This window comes from Fusarium poae, chromosome 1, assembly GCF_019609905.1.
Source record: "Fusarium poae strain DAOMC 252244 chromosome 1, whole genome shotgun sequence".
Lineage (NCBI taxonomy): Eukaryota > Fungi > Ascomycota > Sordariomycetes > Hypocreales > Nectriaceae > Fusarium > Fusarium poae.
The window spans coordinates 2,379,014-2,401,879 of NC_058399.1; the positions used below are offsets into that span (position 1 = coordinate 2,379,014).

The 22,866-nt window shown below is 48.7% G+C and overlaps 7 protein-coding genes across 7 annotated transcripts; 3 read left to right on the top strand and 4 right to left on the bottom strand.

Moving 5' to 3' along the window:
* Positions 1-499: 499 nt before the first annotated feature.
* FPOAC1_000774 (uncharacterized protein) lies at positions 500-4,340 on the bottom strand (the record flags this gene model as incomplete). The annotated part of the gene is made up of 3 exons (XM_044845385.1): positions 500-610; positions 714-1,064; positions 1,119-4,340. 3 exons carry the CDS (start codon positions 4,338-4,340, stop codon positions 500-502), a joined length of 3,684 nt encoding a protein of 1,227 aa, XP_044711301.1.
* Positions 4,341-7,430: 3,090 nt separating this feature from the next.
* FPOAC1_000775 (uncharacterized protein) lies at positions 7,431-9,213 on the top strand (the record flags this gene model as incomplete). Its single annotated transcript, XM_044845386.1, has 3 exons — positions 7,431-7,543; positions 7,597-9,080; positions 9,137-9,213. 3 exons carry the CDS (start codon positions 7,431-7,433, stop codon positions 9,211-9,213), a joined length of 1,674 nt encoding a protein of 557 aa, XP_044711302.1.
* Positions 9,214-9,648: 435 nt separating this feature from the next.
* Positions 9,649-12,491, bottom strand: URE1 (Urease; the record flags this gene model as incomplete). The annotated part of the gene is made up of 5 exons (XM_044845387.1): positions 9,649-9,969; positions 10,023-10,914; positions 10,970-12,159; positions 12,256-12,342; positions 12,471-12,491. 5 exons carry the CDS (start codon positions 12,489-12,491, stop codon positions 9,649-9,651), a joined length of 2,511 nt encoding a protein of 836 aa, XP_044711303.1.
* A 705-nt stretch (positions 12,492-13,196) lies between these two features.
* On the bottom strand, positions 13,197-15,216 carry FPOAC1_000777 (uncharacterized protein; the record flags this gene model as incomplete). The annotated part of the gene is made up of 2 exons (XM_044845388.1): positions 13,197-14,674; positions 14,778-15,216. The coding sequence occupies 2 exons, from the start codon at positions 15,214-15,216 to the stop codon at positions 13,197-13,199; spliced, it is 1,917 nt and encodes a 638-aa protein (XP_044711304.1).
* A 1,505-nt stretch (positions 15,217-16,721) lies between these two features.
* On the top strand, positions 16,722-19,399 carry FPOAC1_000778 (uncharacterized protein; the record flags this gene model as incomplete). Its single annotated transcript, XM_044845389.1, has 4 exons — positions 16,722-16,733; positions 16,785-17,156; positions 17,212-17,529; positions 17,579-19,399. 4 exons carry the CDS (start codon positions 16,722-16,724, stop codon positions 19,397-19,399), a joined length of 2,523 nt encoding a protein of 840 aa, XP_044711305.1.
* Positions 19,400-19,676: 277 nt separating this feature from the next.
* Positions 19,677-20,361, bottom strand: FPOAC1_000779 (uncharacterized protein; the record flags this gene model as incomplete). Its single annotated transcript, XM_044845390.1, has 3 exons — positions 19,677-20,029; positions 20,114-20,131; positions 20,184-20,361. 3 exons carry the CDS (start codon positions 20,359-20,361, stop codon positions 19,677-19,679), a joined length of 549 nt encoding a protein of 182 aa, XP_044711306.1.
* Positions 20,362-20,821: 460 nt separating this feature from the next.
* On the top strand, positions 20,822-22,763 carry FPOAC1_000780 (uncharacterized protein; the record flags this gene model as incomplete). The annotated part of the gene is made up of 3 exons (XM_044845391.1): positions 20,822-21,054; positions 21,108-21,548; positions 21,605-22,763. 3 exons carry the CDS (start codon positions 20,822-20,824, stop codon positions 22,761-22,763), a joined length of 1,833 nt encoding a protein of 610 aa, XP_044711307.1.
* Positions 22,764-22,866: the final 103 nt, after the last annotated feature.

The window sequence follows — 22,866 nt, forward strand, 5'->3', positions numbered from 1 at the left end:
TTTTTTTATTCCCTTGTTGCGTGTTTGGTCTTGGGGTAATTATAGACGGTGTCCATCACTCTGGCAAAAACGGAAGCGGGAGGATTTTTCTTTTCTTCGCCTATGGCAGAAACATGTATTCTATCGCAGGCTGAGGAAATACTTTATTTGCAAAAAGACAAGGACTGAGGGATTTTGTTTTGATAACGACGTGGTAGGAATGATGAATGATGGGATGGGATTGATGGATGATATACCTTTATTTTATTTCAATTTTGACCAACTATTTGAAATATTGAAAGATGCTTGCTATAAAGGACGAATTTCGCTCTGGTAACCCGATCACTCCTCGCTCGCTATGCCCTTGTAATAGAAAGGCATCGTGTTGATGTTTTACTTTTCCCCCTCGATCGTGAATATGGCGAGTCATGCATGTTTTTAGTGACGCATGTCGTCGATTAATGCCCAGCAAGAACACCTCGACTTGTCACTTATCTATTCATTGTGGCCTGGATCTGAATTAGACCTCGGTCTCGATCCCAGGCTGCTTAGTTCGGTGCTCAAAGACGCTAGCGGCTTTGTCTCCAACACGTTCGAACTTGCCTTTGATCCACTTTGCTGTACGCGGGGCCTAGATTCATCTGTTAGCTGCATGAGCTCTAGAAGAGGGAGGGGCGGGAAATAGGGACAAGGGAAACACGTGGAATCATATGAAAGGGGGGTCGGGAGCTTACCTTCCACTGCATTAGACCCCGGTGCTGGCGATGTAGCCGCCTGTCTCGACGACGGTAGTCTCGCAATTGATCTATAGGGCCTTGCTTTTGTGAGCTGCTACCGTTAGGAACACCGGGTTCCTCCTCATCGTCGTTCTCTGTATCCGAGGAGCTTGAACTGGAGTCAGAATTGCTGCCTATAGAACCTGAACGGTAACGACGGCCAGATTGCTCATCGTCATCGTCCGACCCTACAATGCCAGCCTTCTTCTCCTGGCTGCCCACTTCAAGATTATCGTGGGCCATTTCGATCACTTCCACTACATTCTTGAGATGTGGGTCGCGACTCGCCCATCGCGAATGGGCACTTCCCTGTTTATATGTTAACAAAATTTCGTATCTTTACGAAGTCGAAAGGGGACATACCAGACCGGACCAATATGTAAGTTTCAACCTGATCGTGCCCAGTCTCTCGCCACAGTCTTCTAAGCAGCAAGACGTGGCACGCTGGAAATCGCCTTTCCATATCGGCAATTCCAACTCTGTTTCCTCCTCGTCAACAATATCCTTTAGCCATAGAACAGCAAATGCAGCAGTGTCATCTCCAAAGAAGCCCTTCTCTCGGAAAGCAATGGACATGCAGCTGCTGTATCTCGAGGAGACAGCCAAAGCAAGTGATTTACCTCGCTTCGACTTCCAAGTGACTGTTCCTTGATTCTCCTCGTTGTCATCGGTGTACATCTTCGCACTACTGATGCTGGTTCGGAATTTGAGTTTGGATGAGCGAAGATCCTTAGGACAGTCTACAACTGTAGCAATAGGGTTTACTTCGACGGTGCCGTACTGCCATCCCAAAAGGTTTCTTGGAGCCTGGAGTTGAACGCTGCGGAACACCATGGAGATACGAACACGTCCAAAACCAACGCCACCAGTCAAAGGCCAGAATCCCATAACCTGCGAACGTTCACGGAACACTTCTGCAAGTGGGAGATGAATGATTCCCAGTAGAGGATCATCTTCCTTCAGGCGAGCGTCGCGGACGGTAACAAAAACCTCTGCATCCTGCCAGTCACGAATAAATCTTTCACATCCAGCATTGTAGAAAGGTTTGGCGTTCTGAGGTTTGGTTCTTGTCTTGAAGATCTTGCGGTGGTTGAGAATGACAGTGCAGTATGCGCTTGGCAAACCTTCACCGGTTTCCTCTTCGTCGGTCGCTTCAGCATCGTTTGAAGCCTTGCGCTTATTAAGTCGCTCCAATTCGAGTCCTGTGATGTTGTGGATTTGGATGCTGAGTATCCCGCTCGGATAGCCTTCAGGAGGGGGCGCTGAAATGATCATGGCGTCTTGTTCGGCTTTGAGTTCCTGGGCTGTCTGTTGCTCAAGTTCGCTGGCATCGCGCTCCTTCTTGCCCTCTTTAAACATTGTCTCACGGAGCTTACTCTCGCTCGATTCTCTGACGTTCTCCTTGAGTTGATCCATGTTTTGGATCTCGGGATTGTGAGTCTGCTTCTCAAACTGGCATTGCTGAATCCTGGTCTTGGAGTAATAACCGACACTCCACTCCAATTTTCCTGGCATGTCATCGCCTGACTTCAAGGCTCTAAAACCATCTTCCCTATGCCACATCTTTCCGTTGGATCGATCGTCCTTCATCAACTCCTTCACTGGTATTTCAATCCGGCCAAGGTCGTCGTCCGCAGTTAGCCTGTCAGAGTCCCACAGTTGCACACGTAGTCTTTCATCGATGTTGAGTTCTTGCGGGGATACAAGTACAAAGCAGGTCTCGTCCCAGTGAGGCTCCATTTCGTTCTCCAAAACTCGGGTCGACCACATCACCTTGCCAAACTTGGCCCAACCGACTGAAACGTAGCCATCGGAGCTTCCATCCTTGATGAGTGGAATACCAGAGTCGCCCATTTTGAATTCGTAGCCACGCTTGATGTTGACCACCAACACACCCACTGCGTTGGTATCTTTTTTGAAATCGTCGCCAGCAAGCATGTCTTTTAGATCGAGTGTTAGACTCTTGGGCGCAACGTACTCAGCCATGGCGGCGTCGACAGAAGATTGAACAAAGTTGCTGATAAACGGAACATCCATAATGTTGATGGCGTGTTTGCTCAGGGGTACACAGCTCACGTTGACCTTTGGCTGGCCGAGGAACGTAAGCGTGCACAAGGCGAAGAAAGGAGGGTCAGGAGTTAGTTGGAGTCGCATACGCATGGTGCCGATAATCCCTTGGAGGTCGACCCAAACCGGGACCTTGATGTTGCCCGGAAGATAGAAGGCAAGATACAAGTGCATGTCTTTGGTTCTCTCTTTGAGAGACTTGGATGATGATCGGGTGCGGTAGGCGAATGCTACTTCAAGGTTGACAAAATCTCCTTCCTCGGCCTCCATACCATCCTGAACAGAAACACCGCTATCGCTGTTCTCGTCGTCTTTCTCTTGGGTATCATTTTCACTCTGTTCTCGAGTCATGAGCTGCCCATCTTCGCCCACTGCTCGGGCTGCGGCTCCAGTAGGGAGCCATCGGACGCCGAGAATGCGGACAGACTCACTTCCTTGACCGATGTCATCAACACTAACCATACGGACGAACTTGGGAAGCGAGGCTTGCATGACATCTTCCAAGGTGTCTGCGAGGCTAGCAAAGAGATCGGGGTTGATAAGTGGCCAGACAGAGCCGATCAAGGAGTTGAGCCAAACAGTTGTCTCAGTATCGTTCTGCTTGGAGGCCTTTACAATACCCCTTCGGTGGGCATCCCAGACTTCGTCATGAAAGATGTTGTTTACCTTGTTGGAGATCCATTCTCTAACAGATACAACAAGGAACCAGGTGGCACCAACACTGACCGCAGCCAACGCCAACCAGAGAGAACCCCCTACAAAAATGGAGCTGGCCTTTTCACCCTGCAATAGTCCTTCTCGCAAAAGCCTTTCGAAAGCGAATGCGCTGGAAACAATTATGGCAACGCCAGTAAGCCCAAACGTGACGCCACGCTTATTGATGGCTGCGAGTTCGAGACGGAGGGCATCGAAATCTGGTGGGGGAAACAAGTCACCCATGGCGTCGTAGCTTTGCTGAACCTCTTGTTGCTCGTGGCCAAGCTGCTCGTCCGACTTTGACTTGTTTTCTGCGCCAGTCGCTGTTCTCTGTGTCGTACCAAAAGGCGGATCATTCACGCCTACATTTTCAAGGGCGTCATCGGTAAAATCGTGAATGGTGACGGGAAGATGGGTGACAGGGTCAGTGACTTCTCGTTCTGCTCTCTCTCGTTTGCTCTTCTTGAGCTCCTTCCTTCTCTGTTTAGGATCTGATGCATAGGCATCAACCTGTGAAGTGTCTTGCATTCCTCCATCTTCTTGATTGGAGTTGTCTTGCCTTTTTTCCTCTACATCATCCTCGCGGGTCTTGACTGATTCCAGGTCGGCTCCAGCGTCTTCTCTTGGCTTTGGATGTAGTTGGTAGTCGCCATTGGATTCGGAATAATCTCCAGCTTTTGGTGAAGAACCCTGTCTGTCTTCGGCTGCATCTTGACGAGCAGTTCTCTCTTCTCGATACTTGGAAATGGTAGGAATAGGGTGTTTGGCGCTGTATGGGGTAGTGAAACGACGTCGCTCCTCGGCGTCGTCTCTTCCAGACATGGCGGGTCGCTCTCACAGAATGGAAGTGTTGGTATAATTGGAACAGTAACGACAGGTTAAAAATAGTGCGAGGACAAGAGATTGGCGACTGGGTATTCTCTGGGCGTTTAAAAGCTTAGTTTCAATACAGAAGAAGAAGATATTAAGATATTATTAAGTGAATACCTATGTATGTAGGTAGGTCAGAAAGGTAAGTGTCATGGCATCAAGACAGGGTAAGTACTAACTGGGTTGAGATGTTGTTTGGTACTACGTCATCGGCCAGCAAAAGACCTTGCCGATGTTTCCATCTTGGCGTTGGCATTGAGTGGAAATAAATAGATCCCAATGGAGTACAAGCAAGTATTCTTTGGTAATCTTGAGCTTGGCGAGTCAATCAATGCCTGGTGGTAGAAAATCTAATCGACCTAGACTTGGCATCCATGAGCTTGACGCTGATAAACCTCCAATTCAGCGCATTTTTAAAGGCTAACTGTGCCACCAGCCTAAGAGGCGTTAGCTGAGTTAGCGTGTTTATTGTCTTGTCTTGTCTTGTCTATCAGTGAGTTTGTTTATATCCGAATGTTTCAGAGAAAGGAAAAGAATAGACTTAATTGCCATCTGACATGACCATCCCGTTCCGTCTCGACTTTGTATTACCTATGTGCTTGATCACACAGACTTGCGCACAGAAGTCAGGCCATTCTTGGCATACGCAAACGCGTCAACTTGCGGGGAGTTTGCCTACGTATGTACGCAAGCGAGCACTAAATACCTAAATGGTGGGTGGGGTATCGAGATCGCCAGACTTGATGGAATTTGCCAATGTTTTGATGGAAAAAAGCTTGTAACTGACTGCCACTGTACAGACACAATCATGTGCTGTAAAAGCAGGTTTTTCGCTTGATGTAACTAGTATCTATCAGTCAGACCATACAAGACATAGTACAATGACCCGTTGTCTGCAAGCCATGAAACAATACTGACGATGCAGCCTTGTTATTGAGTTGCATTGAACAGTTCTAACCCGTCATTGCGGCTGTTAATTCGGGTTTGTGCTAGTGCTGGGCTGCTTATTACCGAACATACAACATTGAGTCTTGTATGTAGACTTGTGTCCATGCTTCATCGGGCCTCCTCATCGCGGCCCACTCCTCCGGCGTATACTACCTACTTGGCCGAGTCTGAGATGAAAGGTTATTAACGATCAAACGTTAGGCCAGCCACGATACAGTAAAAGGTCTCTTGTTTTCTTAGTGAGGGACATGGTAAAACGCAAAGTTCTTGATCTGAAGCCAACAATACTTGGCAAAGAACGACTACTAGATAATACCCACATGGACTGAAATACGAAATATACAACAACAGGCAAAGATAGGCTCAGACTATAGTCCGACGCGACCAAGAGATCCGTAGCCATCCCGAGTTTAGCTTCAGGTAACACTGTCGCAACTAGTCACAATAGAAAACGTTGGACAAACATCGTTGCACGGGACGGTTAGTTTTCTCTCGCTCTTTAACTAATAAAAATCGAGCCTTGAGAAAAAGATGGAGTGCCAGCCAAGCTTTGTGTAAAATGCGACTTGCAACCTGTAGACTACCTACCTAGACTAGGTAGGTAGACTAGACTAGGCGTCTGCTTACAGTGGTCCACTAAGCTTTCTGCGACATTAGCAAAATTCTTGGCTTTGATTTCGAAACCGTGGCCGAGAAACCCTGAAGAGAAAGAAGAGTCGAATGACCGTCATTCGATTTTGGTGTGAATTGATACAGATTCATCACCGTAACGAGGTGTAGCCGTCCGTGAACCTGCATGCATAAATGCTAAACTACTAACCTAGGTATTTGTTGGTTGCATCACTCCAGAGTCGCTTAATTGTCTGCTGATTCCCGAAAGTTTGGTTGTCTTTAATAGAGAAACCATCATGTCAGAAGGATCACATCGGTTAGTCGAAACTAGCGCCGTCACAGTGCAGTAGAAAGAGTTGGGTCAAGGCACATCGTTGGCTACATGTCGAGTGTTTTAAGCGCCGGGGCAGTAGCTTAGAGACTATCACAGGCCTAACCCCAGGCGCCTCTTCAGGGTCCCCGAGCCGTTGACTGGTCCAACAGGGCGTTGGTGGCTTTAACGTGCAGTGTTCCAAATTTGGGCAACCAGTCAGACGTCGCAAACCCATGATGCCCAGGCCTCTAATAGGCGCCCAGAATACTAATGCAAAAAGACATACATACCTACCTACCTACAGATAGAGTTGAGTTGTTCATATGTAGGTACTAAGTAAAACCAACATGGTCCCCCAGTTGTTTCTTCTTTTTTGCCCTTTCCAAATCTGTATTCTATACTGTAGATTATCTATCCATCTATTTGACTCGATTTGAACTTGAACCTATTCTGCGACAATTAACCTCCTTGTCGACACAAACTATATCACCATTGCAGTAGCATTGAGAGAAATACCCTGGCTCTTTCACCCCCCGCGAAACACTTGGAGTATCCGCATCAAGGGGAACCCTTCTCACAGCAACTGTCTCATAAGAACCAGGCATAACATAATAGCAGCGAACGAAACTGCTGCTATCCCCCCCTCGTCTGTAACGTTTCAACTTCCGCTGGTTTATTCATACCATCTCGGCATCCACCTCTTCCGTACCCGATCTGGCAATTCTATACCTCCTGGCAAGACGCATTATACCTCTTTGGACAAGGCTGTCGAGTCGTGTTGCATCAGACTTCGGATTACGGATCTTCCTTCATACTCGATTCAAGTCTTGGCTTGGACTCGACTTCTTTCTTCGTCGACCGTTTATGAACTCAATCTCTCTCGCGATCTCATCCGAACTTTTCTCATCCTTCTTTTTCTTGGGTCGTCGCTCTTGTCACTCAGCGTCCTCATCAACACTCCCTCCACTGGCTCATCAGCCACGACTTTCGCTTCCTTTTGCTGCTGGATCAGTGTCTTCTTCTTTCTCTTAAAAGGGTTGGTTTATTATATAATTAACTCGTTTTCTTTACTACTACTCATTCCCTCAAACGGAGAGGTATACCAACAGTAGTCCTGTCGCAGGCCGACTTCGACTCTCTTAATTCTACAACGACACAAAACCGCAATCATGGGTTCGCAACTCGGTTTTGTCGAATTAATAAAGAAGCAGTTTGTACCCGGCAAACTGCTTTACCACTTTCTTTTCTGGACGTTTCACTGGGGTATCTTTGCCTATGGATGGTGAGTTGTCAACGGTTTCTCAAAGCGATCCCATCACTAACCAGCTCCTCAAGGTGGAAGCAAGCTGTCGACGCCAGACTCGCAGGTCTCAACACACTTAAATTTTCAGTATGGATCTCGCGAGGTGCTGGTCTAGTTCTCAGTGTCGACTGCATGCTTATTCTCCTCCCCGTATGCCGAACCGTTATGCGATGGGTTCGACCCAAGATTCGCTTCCTCCCTCTCGACGAGAATCTTTGGATGCATCGCCAGCTTGCCTACTCCATGCTTCTCTTCACCTGCCTTCACACAGGCGCTCACTATGTCAACTTTTACAACGTCGAAATTACCCAGATTCGACCCGTTTCGGCTCTTCAGATTCACTATGCTCAGCCTGGCGGTATCACTGGTCATATTATGCTTCTTTGCATGCTGCTCATGTTCACCAGCGCCCATGCTCGCATCCGTCAACAATCGTTTGAGACCTTTTGGTACACTCACCATCTCTTCATTCCTTTCTTCCTCGGTCTCTACACCCACACAGTCGGATGTTTCGTGCGTGATACTGCCGAAGCCATCTCGCCATTTGCCGGTGATGAGTTCTGGGAGCACTGCATTGGTTATCTCGGATGGCGATGGGAGCTCTGGACTGGTGGCGCCTACCTCCTCGAACGTCTTTGGCGTGAGGTTCGCGCTCGTCGATCTACCAAGATTACCCGAGTTGTCCGTCACCCCTACGACGTGGTAGAGATTCAGTTCAACAAGCCATCTTTCAAGTACAAGGCTGGTCAGTGGCTCTTCCTCCAGGTACCCTCGCTATCCAAGTACCAGTGGCACCCTTTTACTATCACTTCATGCCCCTTCGACCCTTATGTGTCAGTTCACGTTCGCCAGGTTGGCGACTTTACCCGAGAGCTGGGTGATGCCCTCGGTGCCGGTGCTGCTCAGGCCAAGCTTTACGACGATGTTGATCCCATGGGCATGTACGAGGTTGCTCTTCAGAACGGTGACCAGATGCCTGCTCTGAGAATCGATGGACCTTATGGTGCTCCTGCCGAGGATGTTTTCGAGAACGAAATCGCTGTGCTTATCGGTACTGGTATTGGTGTCACTCCTTGGGCCGCTATTCTCAAGAACATCTGGCATCTCCGCAACTCTCCTAACCCTCCCCGCCGTCTCCGACGAGTCGAGTTCATCTGGGTTTGCAAGGATACTGGTTCATTCGAGTGGTTCCAAACTCTGCTGTCATCTCTTGAGGAGCAGTCCAACGAAGCAGCACGTATGCCTGGCAGCACAGGAGTCGAGTTCCTCAAGATTCATACCTATCTCACACAGAAGCTGGATATCGATACTGCTCAGAACATCGTCCTCAACAGTGTCGGTTCTCAGATGGATCCCCTGACAGAACTACAATCACGAACCAACTTTGGCCGACCTGACTTCCCCCGTCTATTCACAACTATGCGAAACGGTATCTTGGACCGTACATACCTCAACGGTTTAGAGTCACATATCCGCACAACAGTTGGCGTTTATTTCTGTGGTCCTTCAGCTGCTGGTACGTTACATGCTAAACACATACTATTCAAGAATCTCTGCTAACAATTTTTTCAGCTCGCGATATTAAAGTTGCATGCAAAGCAGCAACCGTTCCTGACGTCGAGTTCCGTTTCTGGAAGGAGCACTTCTGAGCTTGCGATCGTTTTGATTACTTTCTTTTTAATTCCAGGATACCATCAAATATAGTAAATTCTGAGTACAAGCACAAGCCCACTGGATAGTGAAGCGATGAATACTGAACGATAATGATCTGAAGAAAATTGTTTACTGGTGAACTTGCAAAATCTTCTCCGACACGTAAAACTTGGTGCTTTCTTAATTGTATGATCGTCCTGTTTCGAGTATTGATTCCGGTCGGCCAAGTATCAAAACTGAACTCCAGACACGGCCCGGTCTATAGGCTAGGCTTAAGTGTCAATAATACTACTAATATATACAAGACAGGGTTATGTTATGCGGGCTACATCCATGAAGAATAATATGATATACTGTTTACAGCTAGCCAATATCTGCCTCTTGGCATACCCTAGTAATTGTTTCAATTTCCGCCTCTTTTGTTTCCCTACCTAATAAACATAGAACTGTTGTGTAAGTGGCAGGGTTTCTGCAGGCGCTGCCTCGCAGACTTCCCCATCAGCTTCGACAGTATAACTTTCAGGATCAACACGCATCTTAGGCTTGATATCGTTATGCCGCATATCACTCTTGCCAATAGACCGACATGCGCGGACAGCCTCGACACGACTGCGCAGGCCGTATGAGGCAATGGCACCCGTTTCAATGGATGCGGATGAGACGAAGAGGATGCTTGTAGAGGCGCAGTGGGGTGAGAACATGGGCCGAGCAATAATGGGCTGGACAGTTGGAATAGAGGCGTTGGGGTCACCCTGACAATGTTAGTAGTGTAAACAGTAATATTTACAGGGGGGCAAGTATGTACCATCTGAGCATATGCGATATGTCCACCCTTAAGGACATAGCTAGGCTTCGTGCCAAACCATGCAGGATCCCACAGAACCAGATCTGCAAATTTTCCAACCTCGATGCTTCCTACAACATGTCCAAAGCCCTGAGCAACGGCTGGGTTGATAGTGTACTTGCTCACGTAACGCTTAACTCGTGCGTTGTCGGCTCCCGTGCCCTCGTCTTCGGGCAACCAACCCCTCTGGACCTTGTTCTTGTGCGCTGTATTCCACGTCCTCAGAATAACCTCTCCACAGCGCCCCATTGCCTGCGAGTCAGAACTCATCATGCTGATAGCGCCCTTGTCGTGTAGCACATCTTCGGCAGCGATGGTCTCGGCCCGGATGCGGCTTTCAGCAAAGGCCACATCTTCAGGAATATTCTTGGACAAGTGATGACAGACCATAAGCATATCGAGATGCTCGTCCAGAGTGTTGCGTGTAAATGGTCTGGTGGGGTTGGTGGACGATGGGAGTACGTTCTCATGCTCTACTACAGAGATGATATCTGGTGCATGGCCACCTCCAGCGCCTTCGGTATGGTAGGTGTGAATAGTGCGTCCTTTCATCGCAGCAATAGTAGACTCAACAAAGCCAGACTCATTGAGCGTGTCTGTGTGAATAAGACACTGGATATCAAACTCGTCACAAACACTCAGACATGCGTCTATAGCCGCTGGTGTACAGCCCCAATCCTCGTGCAGCTTGAGACCACATGCGCCAGCATTGACCTGATCACGGAGTCCCTCGGGAGAGCTATCATTACCCTTACCTGTGATACCAATGTTGATAGGAAGTTGATCGCATGCTTGAAGCATTGTACGCATGTAGTGAGCACCAGGGGTACAAGTCGTTGCGTTTGTTCCAGCACTACCAATAACATGAGTTTCCAAAGTAATGTGGCATAAGGGGGTATTGGACTAACCTGGGGCCTGTACCGCCGCCAAGCATGGTGGTTACACCAGACGCAAGTGCTTCGGGCACTTGCTGTGGGCAGATAAAGTGAATATGCGAGTCAATCGCACCAGCGGTGACGATCTTTCCCTCACCTGCAACGACATCAGTGCAGCTGCCGACAACCATTCCTTCTGTTACGCCGTCCATAACGTCCGGATTACCTGCTTTTCCGATACCCACGATCATACCCTCCTTGACTCCAATATCTGCCTTATAGATACCTGTCCAGTCCACGATGAGAGCGTTTGTCACTACGAGATCAAGAGTCTCGGCATCTGTTCTTCCAGTCGCCTGACCCATTCCCTCGCGCAGCGTCTTTCCACCACCAAACTTGCACTCGTCGCCGTAGATGGTCTCGTCCCGTTCAACCTTGATCCAGAGATCTGTGCTGCCAAGTCGAACAAGGTCACCAGTTGTAGGGCCAAACATAGTCGCGTACGAGGCATGGTCCATCTGGAAGGCGTCGATATGGGCCATGTCCCCTGCGGGGTGTGACTTGTGAGCATATCCAGCTTCTTGTAATCGGGCAAGGATCTCGTCAGCGCGAGAGAGGTCGAGGACACCCGATGCAAGATTGTTGCCGCCGCGGATCACACGGTTACCGCCAATCTCAACCAGAGTGACAGTCTTGGTGTCTCCAGGTTCGAATCTCACTGATGTTCCAGCCGGGATATCGAGGCGGTATCCATATGAGCGAATGCGGTCAAACTCAAGCTGTGGGTTAGTCTCAATAAAGTGGTAATGAGACCCAACTTGAATAGGTCTGTCTCCCGTACTCGTCACTTGAAGGCGAATTCTCTTTCTTCCCTCGTTGAGGGTAATCTTTTTGGTCTTGACAGGTATCACCGCACCGGGTTGCTTGTCGAGTTGATACTCTTCAGCGGCTGCCATGGGGAATATGCTGTTATCTGGAACGGGAAGAAAGCTCCCGTAAAGAGCCCTGCGCAAGTCTCCATCGTCTGAGCTGATGGGGTTATGGACCGTGACAAGGTACGTTCCCGATGGAAAGGTGCCCTCGACTTGAATCTCATGGAGGGTGGCGCAGACTGGGGGCATAACATGACGACGTCCAAGCATCGTCGCGCCCAGCGCCATCAAGTCAGATACAGTATGGTTTCCATCTCTGATGAGTTCATGGAGGTTATTGGCGATAAGAGCCTATAATTTTGTCGTGTTAGTCGCGGTACGGCACAGCACAGCAATTTTGCCATTGGCTTTATTTATCTCAACACGGTTCGGTATTTAGATACTCACCACAGCCTCTGAGTGATTCAACTTGACGCCTCTCGCCAAACGCCTCTGTGCAAGTGCTCCCAGCTGAGAGATGACTAGCTTGTCGATCTATAAAGCACGTTAGAGGACTGATACTTTGTCTGTAGTAGTCGCAACAACCCTGCTACGGGCATGTCTCCAACCAACGACATGGCTCGACAAACTGGGTCTCTCAAACTTGGCGAATGAAAACGAACCTCTTTAGGTACCAGATGCATCTTTGCGATACCAAACTATTTTTTCGACTTATCGACGACAGATTCAAGAGATCAAGTAGGAGAGAGGGAGGATGGGGCTTGGATTAGTAGCATGACAGCTTTCTCGGCACGGAATAGCCGCATCAAGGTAGCCTGGCTTGAGTTCCGCCCATGACTTATTCGGCCGTAAAATCCGTCTGCCTTAGTCCCCTGTAGCTTGAGATAACGGGCTTCCTGGGGTAAACTTCTATGATAAGTAGAGGACGGTCGATTGGTCACGTATCTGCGCCCGTCGTTGACAGGGATTTACATCACTGAACAGGCCAGACTCAGACTACTATTGGCTCTGAACTTATCGGTTGTGTACGCTGTTATACATATTCGATAACGCTTCAAAGAATCCATTTGATTGGTTTTTGGAAGACAAAACCTCACAAACGACCAATCGGTCGCTCTACTTCGCATGTAGGTTTTGGCAGATGTTAGTGGCATGCCATTTGACTTCACTATATACTATCCTTCAATTTGAAGTTATAGTCATTCATCATGCTACATCTATTTCGCTGAAGCAAGCCATAGCTGGCAGCACCCCAATTCCGCATAAGCAAACGATCCCGCTCCAACGCCGGTCCATGCCGTCAACGCCTTGCTTTGAACCAAATTGCACCACGAAAAGACAAGTTGTATATGAATCAAAGCCTAGGGTGTCTGGGCCAGATAGGACTTCTATTCCTCCTCTACCTCCTCATCCCATTGTTCCTTCTCCTTATTCATGAGTTCCGTCATGTCTGCAGGCTTGAAGATGGAACTTTCGGGATCTGTCATCCTTGGGACCTTTCTCAGGCTCTCATCGTCAAACACAGATCCAATAGTGTCGATCCATCGCTTCCGCCTCTCCATGAGTGTTTTGGTGACATCGCCAATACCAGGTCGAGCAGTGCCTGCAGCACCTCCAACAAAGTGGCTGCCACCGCCCGCACCTCCGGGTCGCTTTGTTTTCTTGCTTTTACCCATCGTTCTGGTCCGCTTAAGATACGCAGCCTGTACTTGAGAGTCGAGATCTTCCAATATAGTTTGATATTCTTGATATGCCATGCGTTCCCGGACGAGTTCTGTCAGACGGGATTTACGCGCGCCATTGATCAGCATCTGATCTTTGAGCCTGTTCTGCAAAAGTCGTAGTCTTGCTGCAACCTCGTCGTCGTAATGTCCATCGTACTCTGCCTCAAATCCTTCCAGGGGTAGAAAACCAATATGTCGGAGTTCCTGCTTGATGCGTTCATCAACTTGAGAGTACTCCAGCTTAGGGTGTGATGCTTTTTTCCAAGCCTCTGTTGACGACTCTGACATGAAAGCTGCAGGCTGTTGATTTGACTTGTCATCTGAACCTGCAGGCTTGTCGTCACCATCAGCATCACCGTTCATGCTCATGCTGATGTCTCCATTGGTAGTCCCATTTGTCGTAGGCTTGTCGTCAACAGATTGCGCACGAGCCTCAGGCCTGAGTGTTTGCATCAACCTGGTCAACCAGGGGCCAACAGATAGCTTGTCAGTTTCTCCAACATCGTCATCCATGTTGTCGATACTACCTCGTGGCTGATTCTGCGGTAGCTTATCACGTCCTTGCTGTGGTGTGTCGATCGACATAGCACCATCCTCCTCGGCCCAGATCTCTGTATAGTGTCGCTTGCCACGCTTAGGCATGACAAAAGGGGTGACACGATCCCCTCGTTCGCGCAAGAAGGCCAGATCTTCCTCAGAGAACGGTCGAAAGAATGGCTCGACATATGTTGAAAACGTACTAAAATTGATCTGACTGTTGGGCTTAGCATTGCTGAAGTCCTTGTCTGGTGGGTCGCCCGCAATGAGGTCGGCAAGATCTGAAGGCGGGTATGTCGCAACCGAATAGATCTCTTTGCGCTCTTCATCGGGCATTCCGGGGTACGTTGGTCGGATTTCGTATATGGTTGGGTCAGGGAAAGTAGAGGGATCTTCGCCGAACGTCATGGCTTGAGGTTGTTCGCGACGAGGTGGAGCGCCCTCGTCTTCTGAGCTAGAGGAGTCTTCTTCGTCTTCCTTCTTCTCTTCTGTTTTGAGCTTTTTGTCGCCGTCCCCGGGTGAGCCAGCGTGAGTAGGTGATAAAGGGGAGCTCGGGTCGCGGTCGTGTTTGCGGTTTTTAGAATCTCGTAGTGGCGACGAACGCTCTGCGAAAAGTTAACCTTGATCTCAAGCATAAAGTGGTGGATAGTTGCAGGCACTGGAAAACACTTGTCGCCAATACGTCAGGCGCATAGCGGATAAACGTACCAACATTGGTCTCTTGCGGTGCCAGTGAATCGGGCTTCTTTCTTTTGTGCTTTGGGCGCTTTCCTTCTTGTTCTCCTTCCCGGCTTCCATAATCTTCGGACGGTCGTTTCTTACGCTCATCTGCCAAGTGTCTCATGCCGCGGTCATAAAACGTGGAACGCTTCTCCATAATATTAGATAAGTTCTTCAAACGTTCGATCATGCCGTCAAGGCTCTTTGAATCCGGAATGGTCGCATTAGAGGCGGACTGATCGACAATATCGTCATATGTGAGGTTTCGGAAAAGAATGACTCTGGTGTTGAGGTAGTCTGGGTCGTAAAACTCGGTTGGTGGGAGACTAGCTGTCGCGACTGCTGGAGCTGGCGTCGTGTTGCGGCTTTGCTTCTGTATTGCCGAATTCTTCTTGCCTGTTCCCTTCTGACTAGACCCGGGCGGCATAATGGCGGGTATTTAGTGGTTTTGCCAGCGTGGAATAATTCAGGTACAATTGCGATGTCGTCTAAGTGGCTTGATGAGATGGAATCGGGGGTTAAGGAAATGAGTTTTGATGAAATGCGACAGCTGAATATGGAGAACGACACGGCTCGGATCCAGCAATTAGACGCGCGATCCTATTAAGGTGCGTCACAGGGCAGGTGGTCGGTACGTACCTGCCTCACATTCCATCAGTTCGATGCTCTCCACTTTCTCACCTCAGTTGTGAGGAAAGCAATCTTAGTGGTCCGTAGCTTCTTACTACATTAGTACCTATTCGAGCCAGGCACGGGGGAGATATAGGTTAAGTAGCTACTAAGGTAGGTATCTACTATTATGTGCTTGTTAATTTCGCATTATACAATAAAGACAACTTGGAGAGAATGATTTGCAAATTATTGCCATTTGTTGTCATTATTTGCTGTTTCATACAAAGTTTACCCAATATAAATAATTGCTGTTCACTCAGCATCACCCATTGACTAGATATTGACTCATAGTGAAGATGCCATACAGCAAAAACGACAAAGAACCATCACAACCGATAACTCCCGTGCAACTCCATTGGCCTTTCTTTGCCGCTACAAAAGACGTCTTTACTACTAATCTATGCCGCTCTCACTGCGGTCGGGGGGTTGCTGTGAGTGCCCTTACACTGGAGTTAATTGCTACATGTGGTAGGCTGCTCTTCTCTGATTGGTGCTTGAGCGTCTCATTCGGAACAACCGCCTAAAACTCCAACTCCAACTATGGCTCAACTTACTGAACAAGATGCTGTGTCATCTTGTTGGATTTCATGAGAGCGAGGCAATCAGTTGAACTTATTATCGTTAAAAGTGAAGAGCCTGTCAATCCATCAGAGTGCTGGAGGATTCAGCTTCTCAGCATCAACCGCGCCTAAAGATGCTCATCTTCTTCCGCTAGACGAGAACAAGATCGTCGTCTGTATTGAGTTGAGATCAGTACTAACAAATACCCCACCCACGCTATATATAACGTCAACTCTCCATAGCGAACGAAGGATGGCACATGTCTGCCGCCGCCGCAGCCTTGCAAGACCCCTGGAATTATACCTACCATGAGCATGTGCTTCACTTATTGGCTAACATCCCCATTGTCCAACTCCTGGCTCATACCTAGAATGAACACTGATGGCGGGGTTATCATTGCTATCTGGTGGGGTCAAGAAGATCAACAGGGCCCTACATACAGACGCAAGTGATTTCACGTCAAGTACGTCGTGTTTGAGGCGTTATGGCCATTCTGCCGAGACCATTGCTGCGGAATTGAGTCCAAAACCAACTGGTGTCGACTTGAATCTCTGGCGTGTATATATCCCTGGCTTGTCCTGTTTTTTTCTCTAGCATTCTTCTCCGTCTTCATCCTGATCGTGTGAACTGCTTTCAACATAGCTTGAATAGCTTCCTTATTTCGACACTCATTCTCTCAGTATATCATGAGAGAGTACCATGGCTTCTCATGTAAGCCTTTGCTTATACTTTGAAATCGACACCTTGCTAATTGACTACTAGGGTGGTAACATGTTATCTTTGGCTAACCTCCAGTCTCTGCTGGCCGGCATCGTTGGAGCTGCCCTCAGTACGCTCTGTCTTACCTCGGTCTTCTCCAGTAAGAGTCAGGACGAAGCCCCGGGCTTGATCAAATCTTTCTTCCTCTTCTTTTACTCTTCTTTCCTCAAACCCCACCAGGGCGACTCCAAGGGCAACCAACAAGATGCCCTTGAGAGCTTCTATAAGAAGCAAGCCGGCGCTTACGATGCTACCCGAAAGGTACTCCTTCGTGGCAGAGAGGATATGCTGGCGCTTGTTGCCGCGCAAATTCAGGCGAAGCTAAAGGACACGGACGCTAAGAATGATAAAAAGACGAAGCGAGTCTGGGTCGACGTGAGTCTTGTTCAGATGTTTGATAATCTGGCATGGCTGACATACCAATTCCTAGATTGGCGGCGGTACTGGTTTCAACATTGAGGCTATGGGCACCTTCGTCGATGTCCCTACTTTCTTCTCTAGCGTATACCTCGTTGACTTTTCCCCGTCTCTTTGTGAAGTGGCAAAGAAGCGATTCGACCGTCTTGGCTGGAAGAATGTCAAGGTGGTATGTGAAGATGCTCGCAAGTTTCGTCTTGAGGATTATGAATCTGGCATGCCCTCGAAGCCAATTCCACCTCGTTCTCCAGCCCTGAGCTATTTCGACAAGCCGCGTCCTGATTTCGGCGGAGCAGACTTGATCACAATGTCATACAGTCTGTCCATGATCGTAAGTTCACTGAGCACCATAATTGAGCAACATGCTAATCAGATGTCAGCCTGACTATTACTCAGTCATCGATTCGGTGACTTCTCTCCTGTCGCCTCAAGGTATCATGGGCGTTGTGGACTTTTATGTCCAGAATAAGGTCGACTTTGCCTTCCGAAACTACACTGGAGGTCTTGTGGATCGTCACGTCAACTTCTTGTCGCGAAACTTTTGGCGGTCCTGGTTTGACCTTGACCGGGTTGGCCTTGAACCCAGTCGCCGAGATTATCTCGAGTACAAGTTTGGCACTGTTCTCAACGTCAACACTCGCAACAAAGGATTGGGGGCCATTCCATACTATATTTGGCTTGGTTGCCACAAAAAACCTTTCTCATCGTCCAGTCTCCCCCATGAGATCGTTGAGCGCATTGATGCTTTGGTTACGGAGTCCCCTTACCTGTATCCCGCCAACCATGGAGATGCTTTGACTCGTGCTATCGAAAGATCTGCACCTGAAATTCGATCCAAGGCATTCCTGACTGCTGTTTCCAACCTTTCTTCCAACTTACCTCTACCTTCCTTCTTTTATCAGAATCACCACTGGCGCATCTACTACGACGAGCAGCTTCCCAAGCATACCCAATTCAAGGATGAATATATATATGCTTTTACTTGGGAAGATACGCGCGTTGATGAACGTATTCTGAAACTTGATGCTGAAGACAAGGTTCTTGCCATCACTTCCGCCGGCGACAACATTCTCTCATACCTCCTTCAAAGCCCTGCTCGTGTTCATGCAGTCGATCTGAACCCCACCCAAAATCATCTTCTCGAGCTCAAGGCAGCTTCATATACTGCCCTACCTTATGATGATTTCTGGAAGATTTTTGGGGATGGCAAGCATCCTCGTTTTCGTGAGCTTCTCATCACCAAGCTTTCGCCCCATCTTTCAGGTCGCGCATTCCAGTATTGGCTCAAGAACGTCCGCGTATTCCAGAACAGCAGTGGTTATGGCCTCTATGACACTGGAGGCTCCCGTCACGCAATCCGCGTTTTCCGTTGGATTGCCCGAATATTTGGTCTGCAGAAAGCTGTGAAGCAGCTCCTTGAGGCGAAGACCCTCAATGAGCAGCGGGAGATTTGGCGACACAAGATTCGACCTGCGCTTCTCTCCAAGCTTGTTTGCAATTTGGTAGTATCTCAAGAGAGTTTCCTCTGGGCTGCGCTCGGTGTCCCCAAGAACCAGTTAGCCATGATCGAGGCTGATCATGCCAACTCCGATTTGGTTAAGGGCCCTAAGCCCGCTGCTAAGAACACTCGTTCTCATGCCATCTGGCACTACATGGTCAACACTCTTGACCCTGTTGCAGAGGAGACTCATATCGCCGCCGATAACCCTTACTATTATGTCTGCATGGATGGCAAATTTTCACCAAAGTGTCATCCAGACTATCTCAGTCCCCGGGCCCACGCAAAACTCTCTCGCCCTAGCGCTCTCGACGGTCTCCGTATCCATACCGATGAGCTTGAGGAAGTTATCGCGCGTATCACTCCTGGCACTTTGACTGTTGCTGTAGTCATGGACAGCATGGACTGGTTTGATACTGGATCCCGAGCCGCTGCCGCTCAGATCACAAAGCTGAACCGAGCATTGGCAATGGGTGGCCGTGTGCTCCTTCGCTCTTCCGCATTGACCCCTTGGTATATCAAGGAATTCGAAAGTCATGGATTCACCCCCAAGCAACACGGTGCTCGCACTGATGGAGCCTGCATCGACAGAGTGAACATGTATGCCAGTTGTTGGATATGCACAAAATCGGAGAACCTACCCCCTCCTACACCCGAGATGGATCGAGTCGGGGGTTGCGAGATCACATCATTGACTATTTGACCGCTGTGGCTGAAGAAAAGGGGAAGGAAGTTTAACGTTAGTACCTACGAAATATAGCAATGATTAAATATAAAATCAGCAATTTTGCGCAGTCTGGCTCCTGTTCTTTATCGCTGGAAAAAAAAAGGAAATCGTCTTGTTTGAAATTGACGCAATCTTCGATAACTCAAAGGAAATTTTCTATACAGGTGCCCGCAGCCACAAACCTGCGCGACAAGTAATACTGCCAATAATATGCTTCCTTCATATACATACATTCAATCAGCCCTCTATCAACTTACGCCTTCCAGACTCGTCGAACGGCCTCGGTGATACCAACATCGTTGGTCTCAAACTCGTACAGTCCCACGCCGACAAGGACTGTAGCAATGTTGAGAAGCCAGTTGAAAGTCTTGCGGAGGCCAGGGTAGGTCCTTGAGGGAATGTAGTCGATGACGACCTGCTGGAAGCCCATGTGAGAATGAAGGAGGAGGACACTGCAGAGAATGGCGTCGAGGGTAGGGTTGAGAGAGCCAGCAGCAAAGGGAGCGACGGTCAAGGGGACGAGGCCGGCGGCGAGGAAACGCTCAAATGTCCAATGGTAAGAACCGTGGGTGGAGTTGGGCTCGGGAACGGGAGCAGGGTCGTTGACTGTGAGTGCGTGTCAGTTATCCAAAAAATATCATGTGAAGCCAGCCAAGCTGCGATGCGGCTTCTGAGTAAATCATTTCATACCTCCACCCTCAATGCGTTCTACAAATTATTGTCAGTAATAGTACATATATTTTGGAACGATGACACATACGAGGTCCGGGAGGGAGAATGGCAGATCGTCGAGTAGTGTTATGGAAAGCAGCAACGCCCTTGAGCTGAGTTCGGATGCTAGGCATGAAAGCGCTTCGGGTCGTAGGGACAGCAGCAGTGGCCAATCGAGAAGCCATAGCGGTCTGCCTAAGCAGAGAGGAACGCGCAATTGAGGCCATTTTGAAGTCTTTTGAGGATTCTTGTGGTGTTGTCGCGGCACTCAATTGGTGGCTGCTTCGAAGAGCTTTGGAGTAGTTAGAGTTGATGATGTATGGGATCCTTCAATTCAAACCGACCCGGAACTGAAGCAGCCTCATTGCCGAGGATCTCGAATTACATGTTTTGTGATTGGTTGGCTGCGCTCCGAAGGTTTCCCTGTGGTGTGGATACTCAAAGTTGTGAGAGGTCCAATCAACGTCTATCCTGTAGACTCTTGCGTGATTGGTCAACACTTTTTTCTTTTGGAACATGGATCTCGTCTCGTCCGACGTCGCTTAGGGAATTTTTTGGTACTAGCATTCAAGCTATTCAGGCCCAGGTAGAATTTGTGAACGGATTGGAATTTCACATGTCGACATTCTTTTTATTCACCTGGAATTTCTTCATCACAACCTGAGCGCTTCGCTCTAACCATTAGCCATGGCAAGTCGGGCCCTCATCTCGAGACTGTCATCCACACGACCTACCATATATTCGACATGTCTTAGCGGACAACGGTCCCTCCAAATTCGATTCATTGCGACAACATACCTCAACAAGGTCGCAGAAGGTGAAGCAAGATGGAAAGAGAGAGCCGAAAAGATTGAGAAGGGAGAGATTCCTCATACATGGGATGTTCTTCAAGAGCGAGGATATATCAAGGATGTGGCAGGGTATGCGACACTCGACATAATGATCGAAGCACTATATCTAACTAATACTGCAGTACACCGGAGAAAATCAAGGAAATAATGCGTGTGAGGCGGATAGGCTCTTACGTCGGTATTGACCCTACTGCCGATTCAATGCACGTCGGCCACCTGCTACCAATGATGCCCATGTTCTGGATGTGGTTTCATGGCCATCCCGCTGTCACCTTGATCGGTGGCTCAACTGCCCGCATCGGCGATCCTACCGACCGACTTGAAAGCCGACAGATTCTTTCCAACGCCGACATCTCGAAGAACATCACCAAGATACACGTCCAATTGACTAGGATATGGAGTAACGTGCACAAATTGAAGGAAAAGTACGGCTATCCTAATGATTGGGCTGCCACTCATCGATTATTGAACAACAATATGTGGCTGGGAAACCTCACTCTCTATGACTTTGCAAAGAGGGTAGCCAGACATACGAGGATTGGACCGATGCTGGCTAGAGATACGTAAGTTCTTTCTTCACCTAATAGCAGATGTGCCATAGCCTAACCCAGTGCTCTAGTGTAAAGCGCAAGATGACTGAAGGTGATGGAATGTCACTGGGTGAATTTATGTACCCTCTCCTTCAAGGATGGGACTTTTGGCACATGTACAACAAACTCGGCATTCAGATGCAGATCGGAGGCTCTGACCAGTATGGAAACATCACCGCTGGTATTGATGCCCTCAAGACCATTCGAGAAACCGAAGAGGCTCCCCACCTGAAGATGCCGTCGACATGGGACCACGAGCCAGTCGGTTTCACTGTTCCTTTGTTGACTGATGCTTCTGGTGCCAAGTTTGGCAAAAGTGCAGGAAATGCTGTCTGGCTCGACGAGTTCAAGACAACGCCATTCGATTTGTACGGATACTTTGTCCGACGCTCAGATGACGAGGTGGAAAGACTTCTCAAACTATTTACCTTCATGCCTTTGGAGACAATCTCCACGATCATGGAGGAGCACCGAGCCAATCCCCAGGAACGAAAAGCGCAGCACGCCCTGGCTTTTGATTTTGTTTCACTCATCCACGGTTCAGAGAAGGCTGTGAAGGAAGCACAGCAACACCAATATCGCTTCGGTAAACTAAGTGGTATTGCCAAAGAACCTGCGCCCGAATCAGGTATTGTCACTCCTAACAATGCACCAAGAAGCGACATCAAGCTGCCCCGCTCTATTATGAACTTATCACCGGCCAAAATTCTTCATGCATGTGGTCTGGCTTCAAGTAGCAGCGAAGGTCAGCGCCTCCTTTCACAGCAAGGTGCTTATATTGCTGCCCAGCCTGGCCAGAAGAGAGGACTCGTCCCCGGAAACCTGTCCTGGACGCCCATGAAGGCTTGGTTCCCCGAAGAGACATCCAAGTTCCTTATCGATGAGCGCATGCTCATCATGCGAAAGGGCAAGCACAACGTGCGCATTGTCGAACTCATCGATGATGAGGAATTCAAAAAGAGCGGCGAGTTTTACGCTGGCCAGCCCGGCACGGGTCTTCTACGCAGGATGAAGGAGGAGCTTAAGAAAGAAATGGAGGCGGCCGGCGAGAACTTGTCGGACATGGAGATTACCAGGATGGCGGAGAGAAAAAAGGCCAGGCTTCGGGTTGTTAACAACCCAGACATTGAACTGCCCGATAAACGTGAGATACGCGATCGATACAGGGGGAGAGGATCAGATAAATAAGGAGGCTGCGTGCGATCGGCACACCTTTGCCTTGTAAGATAACACACTGTACTATATTGTAATCTGCATGATACCATAGAAACGATGTAGAATGATACAACTC